This window comes from Cricetulus griseus, assembly GCF_003668045.3.
Source record: "Cricetulus griseus strain 17A/GY chromosome 1 unlocalized genomic scaffold, alternate assembly CriGri-PICRH-1.0 chr1_0, whole genome shotgun sequence".
Classification (NCBI taxonomy): domain Eukaryota; kingdom Metazoa; phylum Chordata; class Mammalia; order Rodentia; family Cricetidae; genus Cricetulus; species Cricetulus griseus.
The window spans coordinates 173,426,804-173,452,183 of NW_023276806.1; the positions used below are offsets into that span (position 1 = coordinate 173,426,804).

Sequence of the window (25,380 nt, forward strand, 5' to 3'; positions counted from 1 at the left end):
GCTGTCATTGTGAGCAGGTCATCTAAAGAAGCTGAGAATATGATACTTACCTGGGAAGACCAAGGTATATGTGTATAGTGTCTAAATAGTACTCAGAATGTTGTCAGTGATAATTGAAGATACTGTATTGTGCCAGTAAAATTATATTTACAGTTAGAAGAGAGATAGGAAAAGCATAAATGTGCCTGAGCAAATCATAGATCAATTCAGTGAAGATAACATTTAATCTGATTCTTTTTGAATAAAAATTTTATTGGGGGAGGGCCATGTGGTCATCATAGGACACATTATAGGAGTCTGTCCTCTTCTGTCATGTGTGTTGCAAGGATAGAACCGAGATTGCCGGGCTTAGCAGTAAACTCCCTTACCCATTGAGCCATCTTGTCTAGTCCACTCTGATTCTGGCAGAATTTGTCAGGCCAACTAACAACACTTTCCCAGATACAGAGGGAGGGGGTTATGGTATATGTACAGTAAACAGATACCTCAATAACAGGTGACATTTCCAAAGGGAGACAACTTTAAATGAAACTTGATCTCTGCTTTTGAATGTTTGGGTAAGGAATAATTTTACATCCTATTATTATTTAATCTTAGAGTGAGACATTTTAAAATCAAATTTTGGCCATATGGTCAGTATTGCTTTCAATATTTTTTGGGACAGGGTTTCAGTATGTGGCACAGGCTGACCTGGAACTTGCTATGGCTTGCCTTGGTGTAGTGAGTGCTAAGATTACATACATGCACCACCACTACAGTTTAATAGTGTTCTTAAAACTGATAATTTAACCTTAGTTCATATGTATGATGTCCTGTTTTCTCTGTTCCCCAGTTCTTAGATTAGTGTCTCCTTATTTGTGGTGTTGGGAAATCAGCTCAGTGCTTGGGTAGAATGCACAAGATCCCGCATTGCATCTCTTCTCGTGCTATAAGAAAATAAAACAAACAAAAAACTTGATTTGGCCTTTTTCCTTTTGGTACTGGGGAACCATCCTAGGACCTTACATGATAAACACATGTTCTACTATGGGCTACACACCTGTTTTATTTAGAGTTTCTAGTGCCGTGATGAAGCACCATGACCAAAAGTAAAAGTAACTTGGGGAGGAAAGGATCTGTTTCATTTGATAGCTTGAAGTCTGTCATCCAGGGAAGTCAGGATAGGAACGCAAACAGGGCAGAAGCCTGAAGACAGAAGTGATAGGCCACAGGGGAGCGCTGCTTGCTGCCTTACCTCACGGCTTACCACGTCTTTCCTATAGCGCCCAGGACCCGCCAGCGCAGGGCCACAGTGGCTGCGCTCTCCCACGTCAGTTGCTATTTAAGAAAACGCACTCTAGACTCACCCATAGGCCATATTCTTAATTTAGGTTAGCTCTTCCAAAATGACTCTAACCTGTGTCAAGCTTACATAAAAGCTTGCCAACACAATACCCCAGCTACTAGCTCAGTGTTTTTCATTGGTTCTGTCATATCTGTTTTAAAAAATATATTTTAAAATTACATTTGAGGGACCGGAGAGATGGCTCAGTAGTGGAAACAAGAAAATCACAGGAACTCATCACCAGCTATCCTAGCCAAATCCGTGAGAGGCCTCCAGCAGATGACTGAGGAATACCCTGAACATTGGACTGGGGCACCCACGCCCACCATGCACACATGAACACCACATGCTAAAAAGAAATTGCATTACAAACTGTCTTTAGGGTTTAAGATTGCATTTGTGCTGAGAACAAAAGGAAAGGAGTCACAGATCCTGTGCTACAAATGTAAAGAGCTTTCTAGATTGTTTCTTGCCTAACTTTGTGTAGGTGGCTTTACTTCTGGAGTCGGGCTCTGATGTTAAAGAATACTGAAACTGGAAATTAAGGTACTTGTTAATGGATCTTGAAAGGCAACAGGCTGGGTTTAACCCAAGATACAGAATGACATTATGCTGCATAGGCTTTTACTTTTATTAGTTATAAAGCATTAATAAAGCCTCCCCAAGTGGAGAATAAGTGCCTTGAGAATTTTCCAAAAGCCTTTGTTTGATGTTACTAGCCTATATAACCTTTGGTGTTAATGGATTATAAGGGAGAAAAATCTGTTAGCTAGGTGACTTTTTGCATGTCAGCCCTCTGTGATTCTCCCATGTCTGATTGACATAATGGGGCTGTTTTGCCCATATCTGCCTCGTATCCCTTACATGTTACAGTACTCATCTGTCCTGAGCTTTAGGGAAAAGCTCAGAATCACTAGAATTGTTACATGTCACTTTCAAGTTACCGATAGGCAACTTGCCAGTGAGCTGAGTGTTCTGCAGTGTAAGTGTGAAGTTGGCCAAGGTGAGAGCTTATTGATAAGTGATTGGGAGAAACTTGTGAAGAAGAAGGGAGATGGTTTTTGTTTTTGTTTTTCATCAAAAATAATGAACTTTTTTGATTTCTAAAGGAAAAATATTCTTCACAGGAAGGTATTTCTAGTCTTATGTCCATTGGTAGTCAAACAGAACTTCATGAAAAAAAAACACTTCCACAACTCCAACTTTGGTTTAATGTACTACTTTGATATATCTTATTAATGCACACATCAAGAGGCTACTGAAAAATTCATTAATATTCTAGATCTTCCAAGATTAACATTTAGACAACTGCACAAAACAGGCAGACAATCTCAAAGGCACACATGACAGCCATAAGTTAACACATTTAAACATGAAGCATTTTACCATAAGCTGAAACACATACCTTGCTCTAGTCTACATAAATCTAACCATTGTGACAGAGGAGATCCCACATGAGAAGACACAAGCTGTTTTTAATCTTAAAAAACAAAAAATATAAATCCTTGTTAAACACTTCATTAAAAATATGCAGCTTTATTTTAAAATGCAGTATGCTCAAAAATGGCAATTAATGTCCCCCATATACGTAAGTTTCTTAACACATTTTCTTATAAATTATAAAATGCTTTCAGCAAAATGTTTCATGAAAATTCTCAAATGACTGTCAGAGTTTGTTAAAAGCCAACAATACTAAACACTCAGAGCTAAAAGGTAGTGATTTGTGAACAATTATGAGTCTCACGTGATTCCAGTCGCAGGATTATAAATCAGTAGTAGTAAAAGTGAGATGTTTTACCAGGGAGGAAAGCAGCCCAAGAAGTGAATAATATAAGACAAGATGTTTTTCAAAACCAAACCTGGAAAAACTATTTTAAGGTTTCATTTGTCTTTTAGTCACCTTTCTGTTACAGGAACAAATACTTCAGATTGTCACCTCTTAAAAGAGAAAAATGATGTTTTGTGTTACTGAGCTGTTAATATCTTCTCATCCCTTTAAAACTTTTTATTTTATGTATATATTTGTTGGCATTTATGTATGTACACCATGTCTATGCATGCCCTCAGAGGCTGGAATTGGAGTTACAGAGGGTTATGACCTCTGGGAAATGAACCATGCCCTTTGCACGAGCAGCATGTTCTAACTGCTGAGCCATCTCTCCAGCAGCAGACTTTGTTTTTGATATGGAGTACTGCTAAACTTGTGCTGCCCTTGAACTTGGGTGTGATCTGGGATTGTGGACCTGTGTTGTCAGACTTGGCAAAAAGTTGTATTTGACCTATACTTTGAGAAGCTCCAGTTCATACCTATATACTCCTAGGTATATAGCAAAGCAGTACATCATGGCAGAGCACCTCAGGACAGACAGCTGTCTCGTGGCCAGAACATGGAAGGAATGCCCCAATAACTCAATGACTAGTCTTCACTTCTTAAAATCCCTCCCATTTCCTAGGAGTTTAATGTAGTGCAAAGTATTTCATCTTAGTAGTGTGTTTAAAAAAAAAAAAAAAAAGAGGTGGGTGTGGTGGTGTGTCAGCACTTGGGAGGCAGAGGCGGGCAGATCTTTTGAGTTTGAGGCCAGCCTAGTCTACAGAGCAAGTTCCAGGCCAGCCAATGCTACATGATGGGGCCCTGTCTCAAAAGAAAGCAGGTGCTACTTTCTGTTGAAAATAACAGTGGGTGCATTCCAATATATGACTCTTATCTACTGCCCATTACAGAGGGATAACTTGGGGATCACCTTTGCTCTTTCTTTCTTTCCTCTGTTGATCTGTAATTGTACACTAGTGGCCACTAGGAAACTTTGATATTTTGAATTCAGAGGCTAAGAACCAAAAAAGGAATCTTGAGAATTATCTACCAACTCATAAAAGCATTCTATAACATTGCCTATGATTGCAGCTTTATAAACTGATAAAGTCATTCTCTTTTGTGTGATGTGGAATTAAGACAGGTAATAAATTGAAGTTGAGAAACCTTCATTTCAAAATAAACCAGGATTATATATAAATTTTCTGCAAAAGATAGCTTCTCTCTCTTCCTCCCTTCCCCCGCCCCCCTTTCTTTGAGACAGGGTTTCTCTGTGACTTTGGAGGCTGTCCTGGAACTAGCCTTTGTAGACCGGGCTGGTCTCAAACTCACAGAGATCCACCTGCCTCTGCCTCCCAGGTACTGGGATGAAAGGCGTGCATCACCACTGCCCGGCTCAAGAGATAGCTTTTCTATGTAAAAATATTTAATGATGAGAAAGTGGTATCATTGTTCAGTTCTCACTTCATAGAGGATAGCTAGTTCTTAACCATGGTTTATCTTGTAGTGATGGAAATGAAGAAAATCTAGTTTTACAGAGATAGTGACTTAGAAAAGAGGGGTGTTTTATTAATCTCTTTGAATTGTTCTTTTTAAACATTGGTCTTATATTTCAGATAGATTTGTTTTCATCTGTGCCTAACATTTATTATTGGGAAAAATTGGTTCATTGAGTTTACTGCCAACTTCCAAATGTTAATTCATTTTATTTATAGTATCAAATAATTATATTGCTAATATTACCACCTCACTGGAAAGTGTTTAAACATTGAAAGCTGTTAAGTGGTGAATGGGGGGGTATAATAACATTCTGAATTTTTGCTTGAAGGCTCTATCTATGTCATTTGTTTCCTTTGAAATGATAGGCTTTTTACTTGTTCATTTTGAAGGAAGTGTCTGGGGTATAGGTTTAGCTCTTTGTTTGAATGAAAAGCCCTGGATTTGGTCTGTAGCACCAGAAAAGAAAAAGGGAAAGAGGATGTCTAACAGTTACCAGTCTAGGACATAAAGATAATGTTCTATGGAAAGGTGGCTAGTTCGGCTTGCAACTGAAAATCAGTCTAGGCATGTGTTGTCACACCTGGCCAGTTCAAAATAAGTTTTCTCTTGAGGTTTCTTATTTAACCCATCTGTTAATTATTTGCTTAGTGTAAAGATAGAGATTGAATCCAGGACCTTGTGTCTCCTAGGCAAGAACTTGTACTGGGTAGTAACACTGGGCCACAGCTCTAGCCCACATGTATTATTTAGAAATGTGTTGTTTAATCCAAGTTACTGTTACTGTTGCTAGTTGGATACCATTTCTGTTTAATAATAAACATTGTATAATTTCTTTTCTTAATTTGTTAAGTTTTATATTATTGTGGCCCATATTTATGCCCCATTATATGGTCTGTCTTGGTCAGAGTTCCTTTGCACTTGAGGGGAGCATGTATTTTGTAGTTGCCCGAAATTTATAGGTGCCATTTTATCTGCTGGATTAATGGTGGTGTTGAGTTCGGATATGTCCTTGCTGATTTTCCTGCCCCCAACATCTGCCTATTTCTCGTGAGTGGACTCCAGTATTCCTCCTTCCATCTCTGTCAGCTTTGCCATCTGTGTTGTGATGAATTAGTGTTAGAGATATACATGGATTACTGTGTCTTCTTGAAGACTTGACTGCTTTATTGTTTTGTGATAACCCCTTTAGTATCCATCATTTAACTTGAAATGAAGTCCACTCTATCCAAAATTAGTATGGTCGTTTTCTTGACTCATCTTAGAGTTACAGATCTTCTATATCTATTTCCTTTCCCCTCTTTATGACTCACGGTCTCTCTGCAGCCCAGTGTAGCCAGGAACTAACTCCTCCTTCTTGCCTGTCTCCTGAATGCACAGATACACATAGTAACAGCATCCATTTGCTTTTAATCCACGTATATCTTCTTATTAAAGTGAATTTCTGTAGTCAATATAGAATTGTCTTGTTTTTTATCTGTTCTCATAATCTGTCTGTTAGTTAAATAATTGCTAATTTACAAAAATATCTACTACATCTATGTTTTGTTTTTCGTTCTCTTTTTATTTTTCATTCTTTTTGCCTTTTGTCTTTTCACTGAGCATATTATATTATTAATATTTTCTCTTTTCTGTCATTTGTATTTTTTCACCTTTTTTTAAGTGATTGACCTATAAATTGTAATGTACATTTTCAGCTAATCCAACTCAATTTTCATATTTTTAGATAAGGTAAGCCTGTATTAGTTTGTTTTGGATTTTGTTGTTGTTTTGTTTTGTGCCTCACCACCACCACCACCACTCCACTCCTGAGATAGAATACAATGAATGAGCAATTTAAGGAAAATCTTATTTGGACTCTGGTTCTGAAAGGTTAGATGTCAGTAATGGCAGGGAGGGCATGGCATCAGGATCAGGCAGCTAGAGGTCCCATCTCACCTGAATACATGGGAAGCAGAAAGTGAACTTGAAGTGGGGCGATAAGCCCTCAAAGCCCGTCCTCCAGGACACGCTGTCCAGCAAGGCTCCACATCCTAAAGTCCCATCACCCCAAACAGCACCACCAACTAAGACTCAAGTGTTAACAGATGAGCTAGAAAGGGGACACTTTCCATGTCTAAGTACTTAACTCCTCTCTCTATTCCTCTGTCATTGCAAATAGTATTTCATTTGAACATAATCATACACAGTAATATATGCATAGTATATGTCATTTGCGTGTGTGCGTGTGCGTGTGTGTGTATGTGTACTTATTACCTATTAGGTTCACAATAAGTGAAACAAAAGTTTCAGCCTAGCTTGTGATCCTAGCTGTTTCAGAGACGTGGGGAGGAGAATACCAAGTTCAAGGCTTTTCTGGGCTACAGATATAACTTCAAGACCAACCAACCTTAGTAAGAAGTTGTCTTTACTTTTTTCAACATTGTATTTTATTCTAGTTTCTGGAATCACAAGTAGTTCTTACATTTGGCCTTCTATAGGTAAGGGATCAACTCTTCAGAAGCCATGTGTGGAAGGAGAGAGCCTGGTCTTCTCTAAGTTGTCTCTGACCTCATATGCGCATCTCTGTATTGCAAAACATGATGCAAAGATACACAGTAATTTTAAGATAAAATATTTAACATATTGAACAGATGGAAGATTACTGTCTAAAAACATAAGTATCTTCTGAATATCAAAACAGCCACCCTCAAAACCAAAACACTCAGGGCTGGAGAAATGGCTCAGAGGTTAAGAGCACTGACTGTTCTTCCAGAGGTTCTGAGTTCAATTCCCAGCAACCACATAGTGGCTTACAACCATCTGTAATGAGATCTGGTGCCCTCTTCTGGCATGCAGGCATAAATGCAGGCAGAATACTGTATACATAATAAATAAATCTTCAAAAAAAAAAAAAAGCTTATATATAAAAGAAACCAAAACACTCTAGTACAATGGTTCTCAGTCAAAACTGCTTTTTGAGGGGGGTTCACGTGACTCTTTCACAGGGGTCACATATCAGATACGCTGCACATCAGATACTTACATTATGATTCATAACAGCAAAATTACAGTCACGAACTAGCAACGAAACTAATTTTATGGTTGGGGTCACCACAATGTAAACTAAAGCGTTGCAACATGAGGAAGATAGAAACATAGGTATATAGCATAATTACTGAACATGGGGGAACAGACTACCAACCTTCCTAATAGAGAAATGTAAATTAGTGATCATTAATTTTCTTTGGAGGGCCTGATTTGGCAAAATTCAAAAATGTATAACTGAAAAATTAAAAACAGTAGCAGTATAGGAAAAGTGGTATTTCTAGCTCTGTTCAAGGGAAAGTAAAATGGTGATGCCTATTTGGGAGAGCAGTTGGCCACTTGTAATAGAATGCTGTCTGACACGTCAAATTCTTGAGTCATTCTGTAATTCGTGTATATGTATATAAAAAGGCATGTCCTAGTATCTCACTTAAATTTTTGAGAAATCTAAAGTATCTTTTAGTAAGGTAATTTACCCTGCTGACATGTATATAAGATGAGAAGGACTTTCAAGGAGAAAGAGAAAGAGAGGAGAGAGAAAGAGAGAGAGAAATTTTGCATTTCATTTTATACTTGTGTATAAAGTTGTGTACGAAGTATATACTTGTGTATAGAGTTGCGTAGTGGGCTTAGGATTGCTCGTCTTAGGAAGACCTGCTTTATGTGGTTGAGCCTTAGCTGATATTTGGGAACTTGGGCTTTTAGAAGGGTTCCTTTGTTAAGAGTGGTTCATTGTGTCTCTTTTGTTCAAGCAATGTTGTTTATTGTAGCTGGAGTTTCTTGTCCCGCCAGGTCCTGCCACCCTTCAACCCCAAATAAGCACACAGATGCTATATTAATTATAAAATTGTTGGCTGATGGCTAGGGCTTCTGATTGGCTATCTCTGTCATAATTATTAACCCATTTCTATATATCTATGTATTGACACATGGTCTTGCTTTACCAGAGAATGCCTGGTCCTGTTACTCCTTTGGCGGCTACATGGCATCTCCTCGGCATCTCCTTGAGGCACCTCTCTCCCAGCCTTCTCTTCTCTTCTCTTCTCTTAGCCCTGCCTATCTTCCTGCTTCTACTGGCTATTGGCCAAACCCTATTTTATTCATCAACCAGTAAGAGAAACATATATACAGAAGGACATCCCCATCAGTTTATAGTGAACACCTGCCTTCCATGTAGGAACTTAGAGGGTCCAGATGTGCTGCTCCACTCCAAGAGTGCCTCTGTGGCTAGGTGGTGAGCCCGGGGCACTGCCTCTCTACTGAGTTTCTCTGGTAGACACTTTTTCCACAGGTTGTCAACACGACTCATGGGTCCTTTTGGAGTCATTGGGAAAGAAGTGTGAGAAAGCTGTTTGTTCTCCTGGGCTGTGCTTCACACACCTTTCTTCTGCTGCTTTTATTGTCTGTCTTTGGCTGTATCTGAGTGTGATATTTGAGTCACTCTGGACTCTTTGGCAAGTTTTCTGTACGTAAGCAGTATCTGGCCCCCTTTGTTTGCCACATGACTACAGCACTGCAATCCTGGAAAGAGCAGGTTTTGATGGACAGCTGGAGTTGTTGGCAAATTGGGGAAGAAGATTCTTCAGGAGGAACAGATGAGTGTGTTTGAGAAACAGAAGGCTAGTAGGGGCCAGCATGAGAGGTGGAAAGATTAGGAGATGGATCGGAAATAGGCTGATTAGCAGGCCAGAGGAAACAGGATGAGGTTTTATTTGTACGCTGCTGGGAATTAAACCTTGGGCTTCATGAGATAAGTACTCTACCACTGAGCTGTGTCCCCAGCTGGAAAGTATGAGTTTTATGTCAGGTTTGGTGGTATATGTCCCAGCCCTCTTCCTGCCCCCAGGCAAAAATAAGATTTTTTTTTTTTTTAAGAAGCTGAAGTTGAAATAGAAGCTTTGCCTGTTGAGATTATGAGTAAAAAAGATGTGAATTAAAAAACTTTGTTCAGAGCCTGGCCTGGTGGCGCACACCTTTAATCCCGGCACTCAGAAGGCAGAGAGAGGCAGGTGGATCTCTGTGAGTTGGAGACCAGCATGGTCTACAGAGTGAATTCCAGGTCAGCCAGGGCTACACGGAGAAACCCTGTCTTAGAAAACAAAAACAAAAAAAAAAAAACTTTGTTCAGGTATGTTATTTAAGACAAGATGACTATGACCACACCACCCTGAGTGTACTTTATTTCCTCAGGTCTCAGATGCTAAGTGGGTTCAGGCCTGGTTAGCTCTTGGATGGGAGGAAAAGTTGAGGCAATCTACTCCACTTTATTTTTTTAAAATCAATTTCAAATCAATATGATTAAATAACAAAGTTCAAATTTTAAGTAGCATTTTATTCTCTTCAGTTGTACTGGCTATATTACCTAGCTTACTTGAGTGTGTTACAGATGTAATTAGAAGGACGCCAGTTCGTTAAGTGTGGTGCTCTGAGTGTGATTATCCATGCCTCTAATGTCTGAAAGATAGGCTCTGCTTTATGGAAGACACTATAGCACTGTGGAGAAGAAAATAAAAAGATATAAAAGAGTTTATCTGTCACACCGTGATTCATAGTCCTTAGTAATAGTGGTGGGATTGAAAGCCAGGGTTGGTAAGTAACAAATCCTAACATAGAAAAAGAAAAGAAAAGAAAAGAAAAGAAAAATGACTAAAATCAGTCATCATGATGGTGAGGATTGCATCTGGATCTTAACAGTTTTTACAAATTTTTGAGTTTTTGTACCTCTTGATTATGGACAACCTCCTAAAAGTAATTTCAGTAGAGTTGTAACAGAAGGAAAAAAAAGTTTTCAGAAGGCTAGTAGTTTACCAGGAAATGTAGGGTTTTTCTCTCTAAAACTTCGGTCTATTGACCACAGCTTTGTAGCACTCTGGTCTTGCAAAAATAGTTACTTTCCATGTAGTGGTGAATATATATTGAGCTGTCTAAACGACAGATGTGATAATTGGATTGGGCTGTGTTTGTTTTGTCAGTGAGAAATATCTGTGCTATAAATTTAGGGCTTGTCTTTGGTTTGTTTTTTAGTTGGAGGTAAAGAGAATTGATGTTATTGTCAGTTAATGTATAACAATGGGCCTTGGTGTTAATTTTATTAGTGATGAGTTGCTTTAGTCCCCTATGACAATTGGTAGCTGTTTTCTTGAAGTACGATGCACCATCATTTGAAGGAAGGTTTTACTAGGAGCCGTGTTTGTCTGTGTTCTTGGAGACAAGGTCTCAGCCCGGGCTGACTTCAGATTCATTATGTAGCCAAAGCTCTCCTTGAATTCTTTCATCATCATCATCATCATCATCATCATCATCATCATCATCATCATTATTTTGAGACAGGGCTCCAGTATGTATTCCTGGCCTTCTGGAACTCTGAGAGATCTGTCAGTTTCCACCTCCTCTAATGCTGGGATTAAAGCCATGTGCTACAGCTTTCAGTATTGCCTTGAATTTTGTATCCTTCATGCCCCAGGCACTGGGATATTCCTAGTTATGCACCACTACACCCATCAGGAGCCATAGTTTTAGTGACTGGAGTTCGGAATTTCTGAGACGTTTATTGTGGGGACAGGAAGGAAAAAAAATCCTTGGAGTTGGAATTAAAGAATCAGTAGACATTGGCTGTATGAGCTTAATGGGTATCAAGGCATTAGATAACAAGAATTGGAACACACACACACACACACACACACACACACACACACACACTTCTGTCATATTTACTGTGCAAAATAAATTTTTCTTTTCCTAGTTAACTTTGTTCAATAAAACTAATGCGTATGACAATTTATTTATTTATTTATTTATTTATTTATTTATTTATTTATTTTGCCAAGACAGGGTTTCTCTGTGTATCTCTGGCTGGCCTGGAACTCGGATTTCGGAGTTCTGGTTTTAAAGGCAAATGCCACCACACCCAGCTGCATATGGCAAAATTTTATTACATTTATTTATTATGGAGGGAGGTGTTCTCGAACACACACACCACAGTGTTCATTTGGAGCTCGGCAGACAACTTTCAGGAGTTAGTTCTTCCACCATTTGGGTTCCGGGTTTCAAACTCAGTTCATCAGACTTGGTGGCAAGCACCTTTATCTGCTGAGGCATCTCACTGGTCCAATATGGCATAATTTTATTGCCCTCTGATTTAAATTAAAATTTTATTTTCATAAAATACCTTCATGGTATGTAAAGAATAAACTTTAAAAAGTTTGTATTTCTATCTAGGAGTGGTAATGCATGCCTGAGGTCCCAGCACTCTGTCGTGGATTTTGGTGATAGGAGCTGCTGTTAATAAAATGTGAACCTCTGGCCTATATCTTGAGGGGGTTGTAGTTGTGTCAAGTGTGCTGTGTAGGAGCTGAGTTAGAGATGAGGGAGGAGGTGGTGGAGTGTGTTACAGTACGAGTCTCAGGAAAATGTTTCAAGATGGAATCTATTCTGGTGCACTGAGAAGCAAAGACACATGGAATAAATGAAGCAGAGAAGTCAGCTGGAGTAAAGCACACCATGGATTTGGCAAAGAGACCCTGAGATTCTCTTTTATTTACCTCATATACCCTTTGTTAATCAGTCCTGACTTTCAGCTTCAAATGAAAAAACAAAAAATCATGGTGGTTTTGTCAGTTTCACCTGATGATGTAAAGTTTTGCCATGTTTATACGGGATTAGATAATTGTGGTATTTTACAACAAAGTCTTAAACTTTTTTTCACTTGGAACCTGAATACATACATACATACATACATACATACATACATACATACATACATACATACATACGAACGATAGATACACCAGTCGGACATTACTGATAATAAATCATAATTCTTAAAAAACAATTCTTCGGAATGTACATGATTGTGCTAGTTATTAAAGGTGAGAGTAGGGCTAACATATAACTTCCAGTAGAGTGCCTGGTGTTGAAATCCATACTAATTAAGGGTTTAGATTAGAGAGATGTGTTTGTTGATAAGGTAGATACACTTTTTTAAAGTGTATATGGGCTGGTGTGGTCTTCTTGGCAAAAACTAGCATCACCTGAAAAGCAGGCACCTCAATTGAGGAATTGCTCAGACAGATTGGCCTCTCTGTCACCATGTGTGTGGGATTATGATGTCCCAGGTCTAGCACGCTAAGGTGCCATCTCTAGGCAGTTGGATTTAGGCTCTATAGGAATGCTAGCTGAGCATGAGCCAGAGAAATTTGTTTTCTGCTTCAGTTTTTTGCTTGCACTTCTTCCCTGGCTTCCTTGGGTAATGGACTATAACCTGTAAGCTGAAATAAACACTTTCTCTCTAAGTTGCTTTTGGTAGTGGTGGTTGTCATAGCAACAAAAAGCAAATGTGTGTGTGTGTGTGTGTGTGTGCGCGCGCATGTGCTTGTGCGTACTGGTTTATAGCATGCATATGGAAACAGGAGAATTTGTGTGGGAGTTGGCTCTCTTCTACCGTGTAAGGTCTGGAGATCAAACTCTGGTCATCATTAGATTTGGCAGCAAATACCCTTAGCCTCAGAGCTATCTCACTTTTTCATGATTATGTATTTTTATATACAAAAATAAATCTTGCCTGGGTATTTACTAGTGTAAATCTTTAGTGTTTTTCAGGGTTGGTCAAGTTTGATTTTTATAATTGTTGATGCTGAAAATATCATTTCACATATAGAAATAGTACAAATGGTAGCAATATAATATTTAGGGCCATCTCAGAAAATTGTTCTAAATCCTTACTTGATCCCAAGCCAAAATTTATTGATTTTTTTTAATTAAACGCAAGTCAGAAATGCAAACAGCAGTTGGGGGAGGGGATGCATGTACAGGTATGAGTGCGTGTTGAGGGCAGAAGTTGACGTTGGTTGTCTTCCTCTGTCACCCCACTTTGTTCTTTTGAGACAGCTTTCATTGAATGTGGAGTTCCCCATTCACTTAGACTGGCTATCAGACAAGTCCCAGGGGTTCTCCTGTCTCTGCCTCCCCAGTGCTGAGGTCACAGGCATGCATGGCCTGCTGAGCCCAGCTGTGAGATCTACGCTAACTAAATCAGACATTCTATACCAGTACAGTCCAGTCCAGAGATAGGCAATTTGATAGCTACATTCTAATTAATAACAATATTTTAAGGTCTGTTTTCTGAAATTAAACCATTATGTTTTTATAGGAGCTGAAAACTGTGTACAGTAAAAGAAAACAATACTACAGTTCATTTCATACGGTCCTCTCAAATCTGAGTTGGGGTGTTTCAGGCAGTGATTATGTTGCATAGCATGAGGCTGTCACAGAGGGTACATGCACATTGCATGTCTTAAAAGGCTGCATCACAGGGGAGCCTCGAGTTTGTTATGTGTTTAATTGAGGAGTCATTCTTGGTTATGTTGTGTTCAGAAACCCTGTCTGCTACGTTTCTCCGCATCTGCCCCATTCAGCCATCTGCTTCCATTTGTTACTCAGCTATGGTGGGTGTTCTTTCCTCCACCCTCCCAGACCTTTTAATACATTTTTCCTTCCTTACTAATTCCTTCCTCCATTTCCTGTGAGGAGTCCCAGAGCATCTTTCTCGGAATTATTTGATACTGCAAACCGATATGTAAAATTTAAAGGAACTCGGTAATTGAAAAACTTGTGTTTAGTCGATACTCCTTCAAAGGTGTGGTCAGACATACAGCAGCAGCAGCTGGTAGCTGACTTAAGAATAGAAGAGCAGCCTAACCTTCCACACCATTCTAAAGCCCGCTCAGATTAGGTCGACAAACTGCTTTGCACTGTACAACAGTTCCAAGCAGACAGATTGGCCCACCATGTATTTCTCCTTGTTTAGGAAAGGTTTCAAAGACACAAATGTGAAGTACAACTAATATTTAAAGAATTTTCTAATTGGCTAATAGTAATTAATGATTATTGAGCCATTTTATGTGCCAGATTATTTGCTGAGTCTGGAGATCTTCTCTCCCTTTTATAAAGTTTGTGATGGTGAATTAAATGTGTTGATTATCATACATTGTCAAAACCAACATTTTTAAAAATGCAGCTAATTGTAAGGCTGACTATATTTTTGATAGGAATAAAGTCTCTAAAAATTAATGAAGCTCAGGAGACTTTTCTGGATGTTGACCTTTTTTCAAGTGCAAAGCAAAGTTTTATTCTGTTTTATGTTGCGTATCTATTGTGCATGGTGATTTTTATAATTTTATATGTGACTTTCAGTTTACACATAATAATCATACATATATATCTGGTATAGTGTGACATTTTTATCCATATATACATATCTGTATGTGTCCATGTCACATAGAAAATATGTATACACATATAAAATATGCAATGACCAGATCAGGCTGAATATACCATTTTGTAGACTGTAGGCATTTTGGTTTTATTTTCATAAAACATTCTTCATTTTAAAGTTGAATATTTAAAGCATTTCATGATATTTTAGGCTTTAAGAACATTGGGTAAATAAAAATTCAAACTTAGATACTTATGATACAAAGACATTTTCTAATAATTATCAGCTTTCACATAAAAACTTTGTAAATAGGTTTTTCAGTAATTGTCACACAAGGAAGTGCTTTGTGTGAGGAGTAGGTATTCTAGATGCATAGTAACATCTTATAATTCAGCTTGGTCCTGTTCCTTCCTTTGTAATCAACTCTTGTTTCTCGTGTGTGTGTGTGTGTGTGTGTGTGTGTGTGTGTGTGTGTGTGTGTGTGTATGTGCAGTTCAATTTTCACATAATACTTGATGTTAAGATGCTGTGAGTATCTTAAAATATATCTTTTCAGATACCAGATCTTTGAGCAGAGAAAGCAGTCAGATATGCCAGATGTGACTATTGACAGGGAATGATGAAATCTATATTTGACAGGGAATAATGGAATCTATAGTTGACAGGGAATGATGAAATCTATAATTGACAGAGAATGATGAAATCTATAGTTGACAGGGAATGATGGATTCTATAATTGACAGGGAATGATCTATAATTGACAGGGAATGATGAAATATATAGTTGACAGGGAATGATGGAATCTATAGGCAGTCCTTTTGCCCTTTCCCGTTGTTTTATTTCACACTTAGATTTCTTGGGTTGTCAGTGGACTCATAGCATGAAAGTGTGAGAGGACATAGTACTCTCCTTCCTGTCATTTCTCAGAGTTCTCATTCCCCTTCCCACAACAGCAGCTTTTGGTACTCGATTTCTTGGAGAGAAGTTTTACAAGCAGACATGTTTTGGATTCCTCTAAAGTTAATAGTAGAACACTCTGTGTTTTCTTTTTACATTTAATGAGAATTTTTGATATGGTGCCATATTACCATATTCAAGACAGAGCTTCCTTACTTGCTTTTTTGTCTGATCATATTTGATTGTATGAAACAAATTTTTCCAGTCCCATTAATAGGCTGTTTTTTATTGTTTGTGGACTTTTGCTGTTATGGACATATTACAATAAAGAGCTTTATGCATATATTATTTCACACGTGTGCCAGTTTTATGTGGAGGCACATGTGTAGATATTTAAGATGGGTGGATTTGTAGCTGCCAGCTCTCCCACCCTGTTTTGAACCCATGTCATACTGAAGTCTGGCTCCAGTGTCCTGGTCCCATGAGTGCTGGGGTTGTAGGCATAAGGAAACCTGGGTGGTTTACATATCTGTATATTTTGAGATTTTATCACTATGGCAAAAGTCACCTTAAGCATGTGAAATTTTACTTAGGCATCATGCCAATATATGGCATGATTTTTCTTAAAAGAAAAAAAAAAACATGTATTCATGTGTTCAGTTTCTAAAATTTAGCCTTTTTTTTATTCCCTGAGTAAAACAAAAATAACCACTTCCCATGTAAGTGCCTGTGTAAAACTATTTACACTAGTATCATACCAATATGACAAGATTCTTGTGTTAAAAATCTGTGTGTGTGTTTTTTAAATACAGTCATGAAAAATTCTTATTTACTTGTATCAGCTGCAAAAATAAACTGGTGAACAAATTAAATTGCTACCAGACTTTTTTCATTTCATTTGTATTTAATAATTTGAGTTCTAAAACCAAAGTGCTTTTAATCTGTCAAAAAAGGTAACTCCTTTGAAATTAACTTGTAGAAGTGTAGTTGAGAAGAATCTAAACGATTCACAATGCCAACTTTCAGTTCTTCTGAAAGCAGGAAGTGTGTTACTGACAAGCAGAAATATCCCAGCCCAAAGAGCATCCCTACTGCCATGTGTGGTAAGAATTTGTCACTAGCCCACAAACCACTTCTGTAATGCAGTGAATAAGCAGAATTAGTCTTTGTTGAACATTGCCAATCCAGTATGAAAGGACTTTGTTTTGTAGTGTTTTACAAGTAATTATTAGCGGATGCCTTGAAAAGAGCCTGCAGCCAGCATCATGGGTGCTCCTGGGTATTGAGAAAAGAAACCTGTACATAATTCCTTGAGTTATGATTTAAAACTTTCTTAACAAGACCTTTATTAAACACAGGCATTCTCAGGGTACTGATATCTTTACATAAAATTACTTCTATCTGTTCCCTTTGCTGTTCATTTGGAATAAACATTAATCTTACAATTGCACTTATTCTAAAAATTTATTCTTAGGGTTAATTTTTAAGGGATAGGGAAATTAACAGCTTAGAGGAATAGGAGAATTAGTTTCGAGGAATTGGGTAACAATTCGTTGAAGAGCTCTTTGTAAATCATTAACATTTTGAAATTATCAATGTTTCTCTAAACTTGAATTTTATTTTCTTGTATTTTAAGCGATTAAGAAGATTGTCAACCAAATATAGAACAGAAAAGATTTACCCCACAGCCACTGGAGAAAAAGAAGAGAATGTTAAAAAGAACAGATATAAGGACATACTGCCATGTAAGTTTGAAATGCCCTTGATAGACTAAATAGAAATGCTGTATAGCTCTTGTAACCCACTAGTTTTGCTCCTGAAGTGAACAGTTAAGGAGGTAGTGTCCGTCCTTCCAAGGCACACTACAGAATAGTTTGTAACTACTGCTTCGAAGCCCCCCTTTTTTTAAAGTAATGTAGACAATTGGGATAGTTTCCTAAAATGCTGAAACACTGATCTGTTACCTAATCACAGAAGAACCTTAGTTGGTTAACTATGGATGAAAAGTAGGCCTTAAGATGCCTCCGAAACCTGTGTCTGCTCTCCTCAGCAGTCAGTCTGTGTGTCTAAGCATGTTCAAAGTTGAAAACATTATATTCTTATTATGACTTTATGCTAAGATAATATTGTTGTCTAGATAGTTACTTTAAATACATGCTTAACTGAGAGTCCACATTTTATAAAGGAAAATTTTGCCTTAGAGCTGCTTCTTTTGAAATTTGCCACAGTGTTTCCCTTCAAATATCTTGAACTATCTGCATTCTATAGCGCCATTTCCTTAAGTGTCATTATTAAAGCTGCTCTCTAATACCCTCGTGTTCCCAGGAACCTCACTAGATCGATGCTCTACTTCACTGTTTTTTCTTTCCTGTTGAGTGTTTTTGTCATTGGCCACTCCCATTTTCTGAAATGTTCTCCTTCCATGGTAACGCTCTTTCAGATCATCCCCTCCTTTCTTACCTTCCCTGAGTTCCTCACTGGTTTCTTGTGTTCATGTACGTCTGTGTTTTCTTTTGGGGACTGGTCAGAAGTCAGCCTCTGGTTTAGTGGTTCAGAAGCCATTTCTGTTTTTGTTTTTCTTTCTCTGAGGTTTGGTATCTCACTGTGCCCAGGGCTTTCCAGTTGGGCTAGATTACCAGGCCAGCAAGCCTCAGGGATCCACCTTTGTCCACCTTTCTAGCACTGGTGTTACAAGTACCACTCATTTCTGGCTTTTCATGTCTGTGTATGGTACACAGGCTTGTGCAGCAAGTACTTTACTGACTGAGCCATCTCTCCAACCCTCCTCACTAGTTTCTTTGCCTAAATTTAATCCTACTTTCTGTTAACTGTTCTACAGTATTCTTATCTGTGGATTGTGTGGTTAGATAGTATTAACAAGTGAATAACAAGTGATGAGTTACCCTGGAAACTAATACCTGGACATCATCAGTTGGTAGCTGTAAGACCTAGGACTGGTGTTCACTGTGACTTGCTTTTCTCATCTGTAAATTCGAGTTAGAGTGATAATACTTCTAAGGACTGTTTTGAGTGTGATTATCTTCTACTAATCTAGCACAGTAACTGCTCAAGCTTTTACTTAAATACACTCCACTTTCCTTAGTAGTTGCTTTAATCTGTTCAGATTGTCATAACAAAAATGCCATAAATGTGGTAGCTTACAAACCACAGACGTGCACTGCAAGATGTCCAAGATCAGGGCACCAGAAGCTTTGGTGTGTGGTGAGGGCTCACACCCCCTGGTTCACAGTTGGCACCTTCTTGCTGTGTCCTCCTGTAGAACAAGAAGCAAGCGAGTTTCCTTGGGCCTCTCTCACAGTGACAGTTACTGCACTCATCAGAACGTGCCCTCCTTGCTTCCTGAAGGCTCATCTTGTTAGTATCATTGCATTGGGAACTCAGTTTCAGCATATGAATTCGAGGGGAATACAAACAGTTAGACCATAGCATTAATCCACCTCAGAATAGGAGTTGACGTGTATTTCTGGATACTTTATTAAACGTAATCTTCAAATGACCTTTCAGTACTATCCACTGAGTTCTCTGTATTCTAGAGAAATCAGTCTTAACTGGCTCAGGTTTCTGTTTTTACATTCATTTTACAAAAAGTTGTGAGCATAATCTATGCTGATGATGCAGAAAAATCAACCTGCAAAAATCCCTCCTTTTGCATTTCATGTTCTAGCCTAGGTGTTAGCAGTGAATATAAATTCACACAAGCTCTGTCTTGTGGTGACTAGAGCCACTAGGGTAATGCAGAAAGAGTGTGTAAGGACCATTGAGAAAATGGGGAACACAAGAAGGAAAGGTTCGGGTTAGCTGTATGCTAATAAATTGGTGGCTAATTTACATGATAAACAGGGTGTTCCCTGGTCACATTTACAAATGGGAAACTGAGTCTGGAGGAGTTAAGTAACTTACCACAGTTCTCACATCATGAAAAGTAATTTGTATCCAAATCCTTGGTGTTCAGAGAGGATGGTTGTGGTGCTCAGGTACATTTGGCAGGAGACGTTTTGACTGTCCTACTACCAGCCTCTAGTAAGCAGACTCCAGGGGCTCTGCTGCACAGCCTGCTGTTCACAGCGTACAGCTCACCCCGCAGCAGAAACTTGTCAGTGCCAGTTCTCGACCTCAGTGGTAGAGTCAGGACAGGTTTAACAAGAATTCTAGTCAATTTCTACCTGGGAAGATTTGACATGTTATTTTGAAAGCAATTCTACTTATGTAGTTACCAGAAAATAATTTGTCGATTTCATTTGAATGTTTAACATGTGCATTGTTCGCAGAAACACAAACTACGTAATTAATTTTTAAAGTATTTTGTCAATACGGAAATCAGCCAATCCAGTTTTAGGACATGTCATTATTTCCAAAAGTTCTGTATTCTTTAATCCCAGGCAATTGTCTGTATGCTTTCTAATTCTAGATTTTGTTTTTCTAGAAATTTGACATAAACATCATATAATATGTGATCTATTGTACCTGACTTAATTAACTTAGCACGTTTTAGTTATATTTATGTTACTATAGTATTAGTACTTAATTTCTTTTTAATATTGAAGAATCTTTAATCCTGTGACTATATTACATTTTGCTTATCTACTCTGCATTTGAAGCTTATTGTAAGTAATGTCACTAAAAGTATTTCTGAATAAGGCTTTTGTATAAATACATTTTTAATGTTCTTGGGTGCCTATGTAGGAATATAATTGTAGACCTACAGAAGTTTGTATTTAGCCTTTTTTGTTTTATGAGGCATCACATTGCTGTGTAGACCAGGCTGGCTTCTGAATTCTTCATTCTCCTGCCTCAGCCTTGTGATGCATGTACCACATAACACCTAGCTTATGTTTAGCTTTTTAAGACACTGAGAGTCACTATTTTACATTCCCAACAGTGGTATATGAAGACCAGTTTTCCATATTCCTGCCAGCACTTACAACAGTGGGGTTTTGTCAGTTTGGTTTTAAGCTACTGCCTTCAAGTACTCTGCTGCCTCAGCCTTCTGAACAGCTAGAGTTACTTACAGGTGTGAACTTGCTTGCAGGTTGTTTTTTTCCCATGTGTTTGGGTCTCTTGCATGAGTGTGTGCACCTATTCCATGTGCCTGTAGAGGCCTGAGGTTGATAGCTTTCCTCAGTTGCTCTTCTCAGATTGGCCTTGCTGTGTGGCTTGCTCAAGAGCCGTGTCTCTGCCTTCTGAGGCTGGTGCTGTGGTGGCCACCACTTCAGTGCTGTATCCATTAAGACAGTTTCTGGGCCCAGACTTTTTGATTATAATTTTTCGAGTGGTTCTTGATAGATTTCTGATTTGTAGCTTTTCACATGCTGTTAGCCAATTTTTGGATATTTTCTCTGCTGAAAAGTCTTCAAATTATTTAAACAAAACTTTTTTTTTTAATCTTACTGTGTTAAAAGAATTACTTTTGTTGTTGATGCTTGGTTTTAAGATAGAGGTCTTACACTTCGTGGTCCAGGATAGCCCAAGCTCTTGATCCTCTTCCTTAGCCTCCCAAGTCCTGGGATTGCAGGTGTGGGCCACAAGTGTCCAGCAAGAGTTCTTAATATGTCCTGGATACTAGAGACTATTTTTCTATGTTCTAGCAGGATAAGAGGTATTTACCTATGTTTTTCTTGTTTGTAAGGGCTGAAATAGAGCCTTTGGATTTGGTGAATTGGGACTATTCCACCATGTGTATGCTTACACTATTTTTCATCCTAGAAAATTTTTGAGAGTGAGAAAGAAATCCCCAGCCTGCACATAGACAGAGTACTTGTTGACTAATGATCTTAACTGTCATTTTGGAACCAATTGCTGTACTCTATCTTTGAGGCACTTTGATTGGATGGATGACAGTTATTAACTGGGGGGCCTTAGTTAGTACTGGTGAACAAATTAAGAGGACATTTTATTTTATTTTATTTTATTTTGGTTTTTCGAGACAGGGTTTCTCTGTGTAGCTTTGGAGCCTATCCTGGCACTCACTCTAGAGACCAGGGTGGCCTCGAACTCAGAGATCCGCCTGCCTCTGCCTTCCGAGTGCTGGGATTAAAGGTATGTGCCACCAGCGCCCAGCAAGAGGACACTATATAGTTATTTTAGCCTCGTGTAACAGAAGCAGCACTTTTGGTACATCTATTTTCTTTCCAAAATCACATTAAAAACAAGGAGTCCACATCATGTGAAAGAAATAAATGACAGCATTGCCAACATGTGAACATCCCATCCAGTCCCTGGAAAATGTGTTAGGTAAATAGCTTTCAGAGACTAGTATAGCTTTCTTACATACAAATTTCCAAAATAAAGATCCCATCCCCCAAAAAACAAGTAAAAAGAATTTTAGTACTTTATATAAGTGAAGAAGAAACTTGTAAACTTATTTCAGTAACTTTATTTATAGCTGTTGCTATTTCCAGTTTATCTTTTTATGTTAATTGGTTTTCGTATTTGTTGTCTGTGGATTAGAAAGCCATAATGTGATAGTTACAATTTATGTGTGATGATCCTTTCTATCAAAAGGTAGTAAGTGTTAGGCAGTTCTAATACCTTATCAACTGGGTGACTAAGGTTCCTTTAAATTACAAATAGAAGATATATGTACTTCATGAATTACCCTGCCTTCAACCATAATGTTATATATTAAGAACAAACATAATTCTATGGTATTCTCTTGTTTTCTTTATTTATGTGTGTGAGCATGTACACACGTTTGTGCCTGTGTGAGTTTATGTGTATCACATGTATGCAGGTTCCAGAGGAAGGCCAGAGTTCATCAGTTTCCCCTGGGGCTAGAATTACAGGTGGTTGTGAGCCATCTGATAGGGGCCCTGGGAATCACATTGAGGTCCTCTGAAGAGAGCAACTGCTTTACTAAGCCATCACTCCAACCCTTAGTCCTGTATTATTCCCAAAAATAGATAATTCCCTCCCAGTCATAAGTAAAACTCAGAGAAACTTACAATGGGAAGAGACAGAGGAAAATAAGTCTATACGTAATCTTGAAAAATGGTTGAAGTTGTTATTTAATGGGTTTTTTACTTTTTTAATTTGAATTACAAACAAGATTGAATTATATGACAATCCCAGTTCCCTTCTCCCTTCCTTCCTCCCCTACCACCACCACCCCAACTAAAACCCTACGTATCACATATCCTTATGGTTTTATAACTGAATTTTCTGCCTGTGGTTATAGAAGATACTGGTATTAAGCATGGGGATATTCCTGTAATCCCAGCATTTAGGAGGCTGAGTACAAACAATCATGAGTTTCAAAGCCATTCTGGACTATTAAATATTCCCGTCCTCCAAAACAGTCGTTACTATTACAGGAAGCTCAGTAGTTGTAACTCCACACTATTTTTGCTACCTTTGTTTAAATCTGTTTTAAATGTTTACTGTAATTTTTTAGGTTAATGATATTGTGGGGTTTTATTGTTGTTTTAAATAGGGTTCCTGTGTAGCCTTGACTTGAGCTGTCATAATGTAGACCAGGCTGACCTCAAACTCAAAAGTTCAGTTTCCAAAATTCACATGGTGGAAGGAGAGGGGCAACTGCTACAATTTGTCCTCTGATAACCTCCATGTGACCCACACGTCCCATCCATCAGCATCTCCTGCCCCCCTCCTATAAAAGTAAATTAATAATACTGGCTGGGTGTGGTGTCACATACCTTTAATCCCAGCACTCAGGAGGCGGTGACAGGTGATCTCTGTGAGTTGGAGGCCAGCCTAGTGTACAAAGTGAGTTCTAGGATAGCCAGAGAACACAGAAACCCTGCTTGAAAACTCATATGCATATGTGTGCCAGCACACACACACAATATGTATACTATAATATGCATATATATAGTATGTGTGTATATATAATGAATAAGGATTTGTATAACTCAATTAAAATGAAGATAAAATGAGTACTGATATTGGAATGTAAAAGAAAGATTGTGTTTTTTCTTTACATGTCTAATTTTCTTGTCCAATCCTGTCATACTTTAGTATTTTAATTAATTAGTCGTAATTGTTTAGTTTTCATAATTTCTTGTGCAATATGAAAGCAAAGTTCTTCATAAGAACTTTGGCAAAGGAACTCTTGAGTTATAGTTATTAAAAGGTTCTGAGGTTTGGGCTGGGGAGATGCTCAGTGGTGAAAAGGGCCGACTGCTCTTCCAGAAGACTGAGTTCAGTTCCCAGCACCCGCATGGCAGCCAGTGCACCTCACAGCCCTCTGTAACGCCAGTTCCACAGGCTCTGGAGCTGTCTTCTAACTTCTGTGTGCACTGCACACAGACCATACATGCAGGGCAAAACACCCATACACAGAAAATTTTGTTTTGTTTGTCTTGTAAGACAGAGTTTCTATGTAACTCTGTGATGGAACTTGTAGACCAGGTTGCCTGGGACTCAAATATCGACCTGCCTTTACTTATGAAGTGCCAGGATTAAAAATTTAAATTAAAAAATTAAAATGCTGAGGTTTAACCCCTAGATGCCACCCTAGTTAGTTTGGGTCAGTGCCTAATGTTTTATATTTTTTAAGTTGCAGAGATAGTTTTGATTGCAGCTGTAGTATATTTATTTATATTTTTCTTGCTTTTCTCAGAGGGTTACTTTTTGTTAAAATAATGTTAAAAACTACCCTCCTGGTACCTAAGCTTGACTTCCTATTTTCTAAAGTTAATGTGGTGATACTTTTGTAATCCCAGCACTTGGTGGCTGAAAGCAGTTCAGTGCCTTTGTGAGCTCTGCCACACAAAGCCAGAAAAAGGAAGTGCTTCGATGACACCTGGACATAAAATGAAAATCTTTTCTCTTGTAGTTGACCACAGCCGAGTTAAGTTGACTTTGAAGACTCCATCTCAAGATTCAGACTACATCAATGCAAATTTTATTAAGGTATGTATTAAAATGAAGGGACTTTTCCTTGCTATACTTAATGCATTTCCTGTATACCGATCCTATTAAAGGTATTAACTGCCCAACATGTTCCAATAAGAAAATAAATAAGACTAAAACCCTAGCCTTGTACATCTTATGTGCTTTCTCTTTCTAGCTGCCTAAGCCATATACAGATCAAAGTGTGTGTGTGTGTGTGTGTGTGTGTGTGTGTGTATTATAGCAGAGATAGTTTTCTGTGTGCTACTTCTACATTCATTCAAGGCTCATAAACACAACCAGTAAATTGTCCCTTGAACTTAGGTGTACTTATATGTTGTTGAAGTAGTTCCACTTTTTTTGGTAATGAAATTACAATAATCACTGTTCTTTTGAACAGTTTCTCAAGATATATTAATAGTGCCAAAATTACTAGGTAATACTGATTTTTTTATAACTGAAATTTTTAAAATGTTTGGTAATGTTACTGTTTGTGGTGACTACTCAGAGCCACGGATGGTGACATATACCTGTAATCCCAGCATTCTGGAGGCTGAGGCCAGAGGATTGCAGTACATTCAAAGTCAGCCTGAGCTAAAGAATGTGACTGTCTCGAGATAAGTAAATACATAGATAATAATTAAATAAAAATCAAATAATGAATTGATAGTCATCCTGTTACATAACTTTAGTCAGCCTTGAATCAAAAGTATTGAAGTGTGGTAGGTGGGTAGGTGGTTG

At 38.2% G+C, this 25,380-nt stretch overlaps 1 protein-coding gene across 3 annotated transcripts in view; it reads left to right on the forward strand.

The window, feature by feature from the left end:
* Ptpn12 (protein tyrosine phosphatase non-receptor type 12) overlaps positions 1-25,380 on the forward strand; it is a 73,868-nt gene that overhangs the window by 9,128 nt on the left and 39,360 nt on the right. For 2 of the 3 annotated variants that reach the window (XM_035450594.1, XM_027393452.2), the window contains exons 2-3: positions 17,405-17,513; positions 24,584-24,660. In XM_035450594.1, coding sequence (XP_035306485.1) covers positions 17,405-17,513; positions 24,584-24,660 — 186 coding nt within the window. The remainder of the gene's footprint in view (positions 1-17,404; positions 17,514-24,583; positions 24,661-25,380) is intronic. The other variant, XM_027393453.2, reaches the window with a different exon arrangement.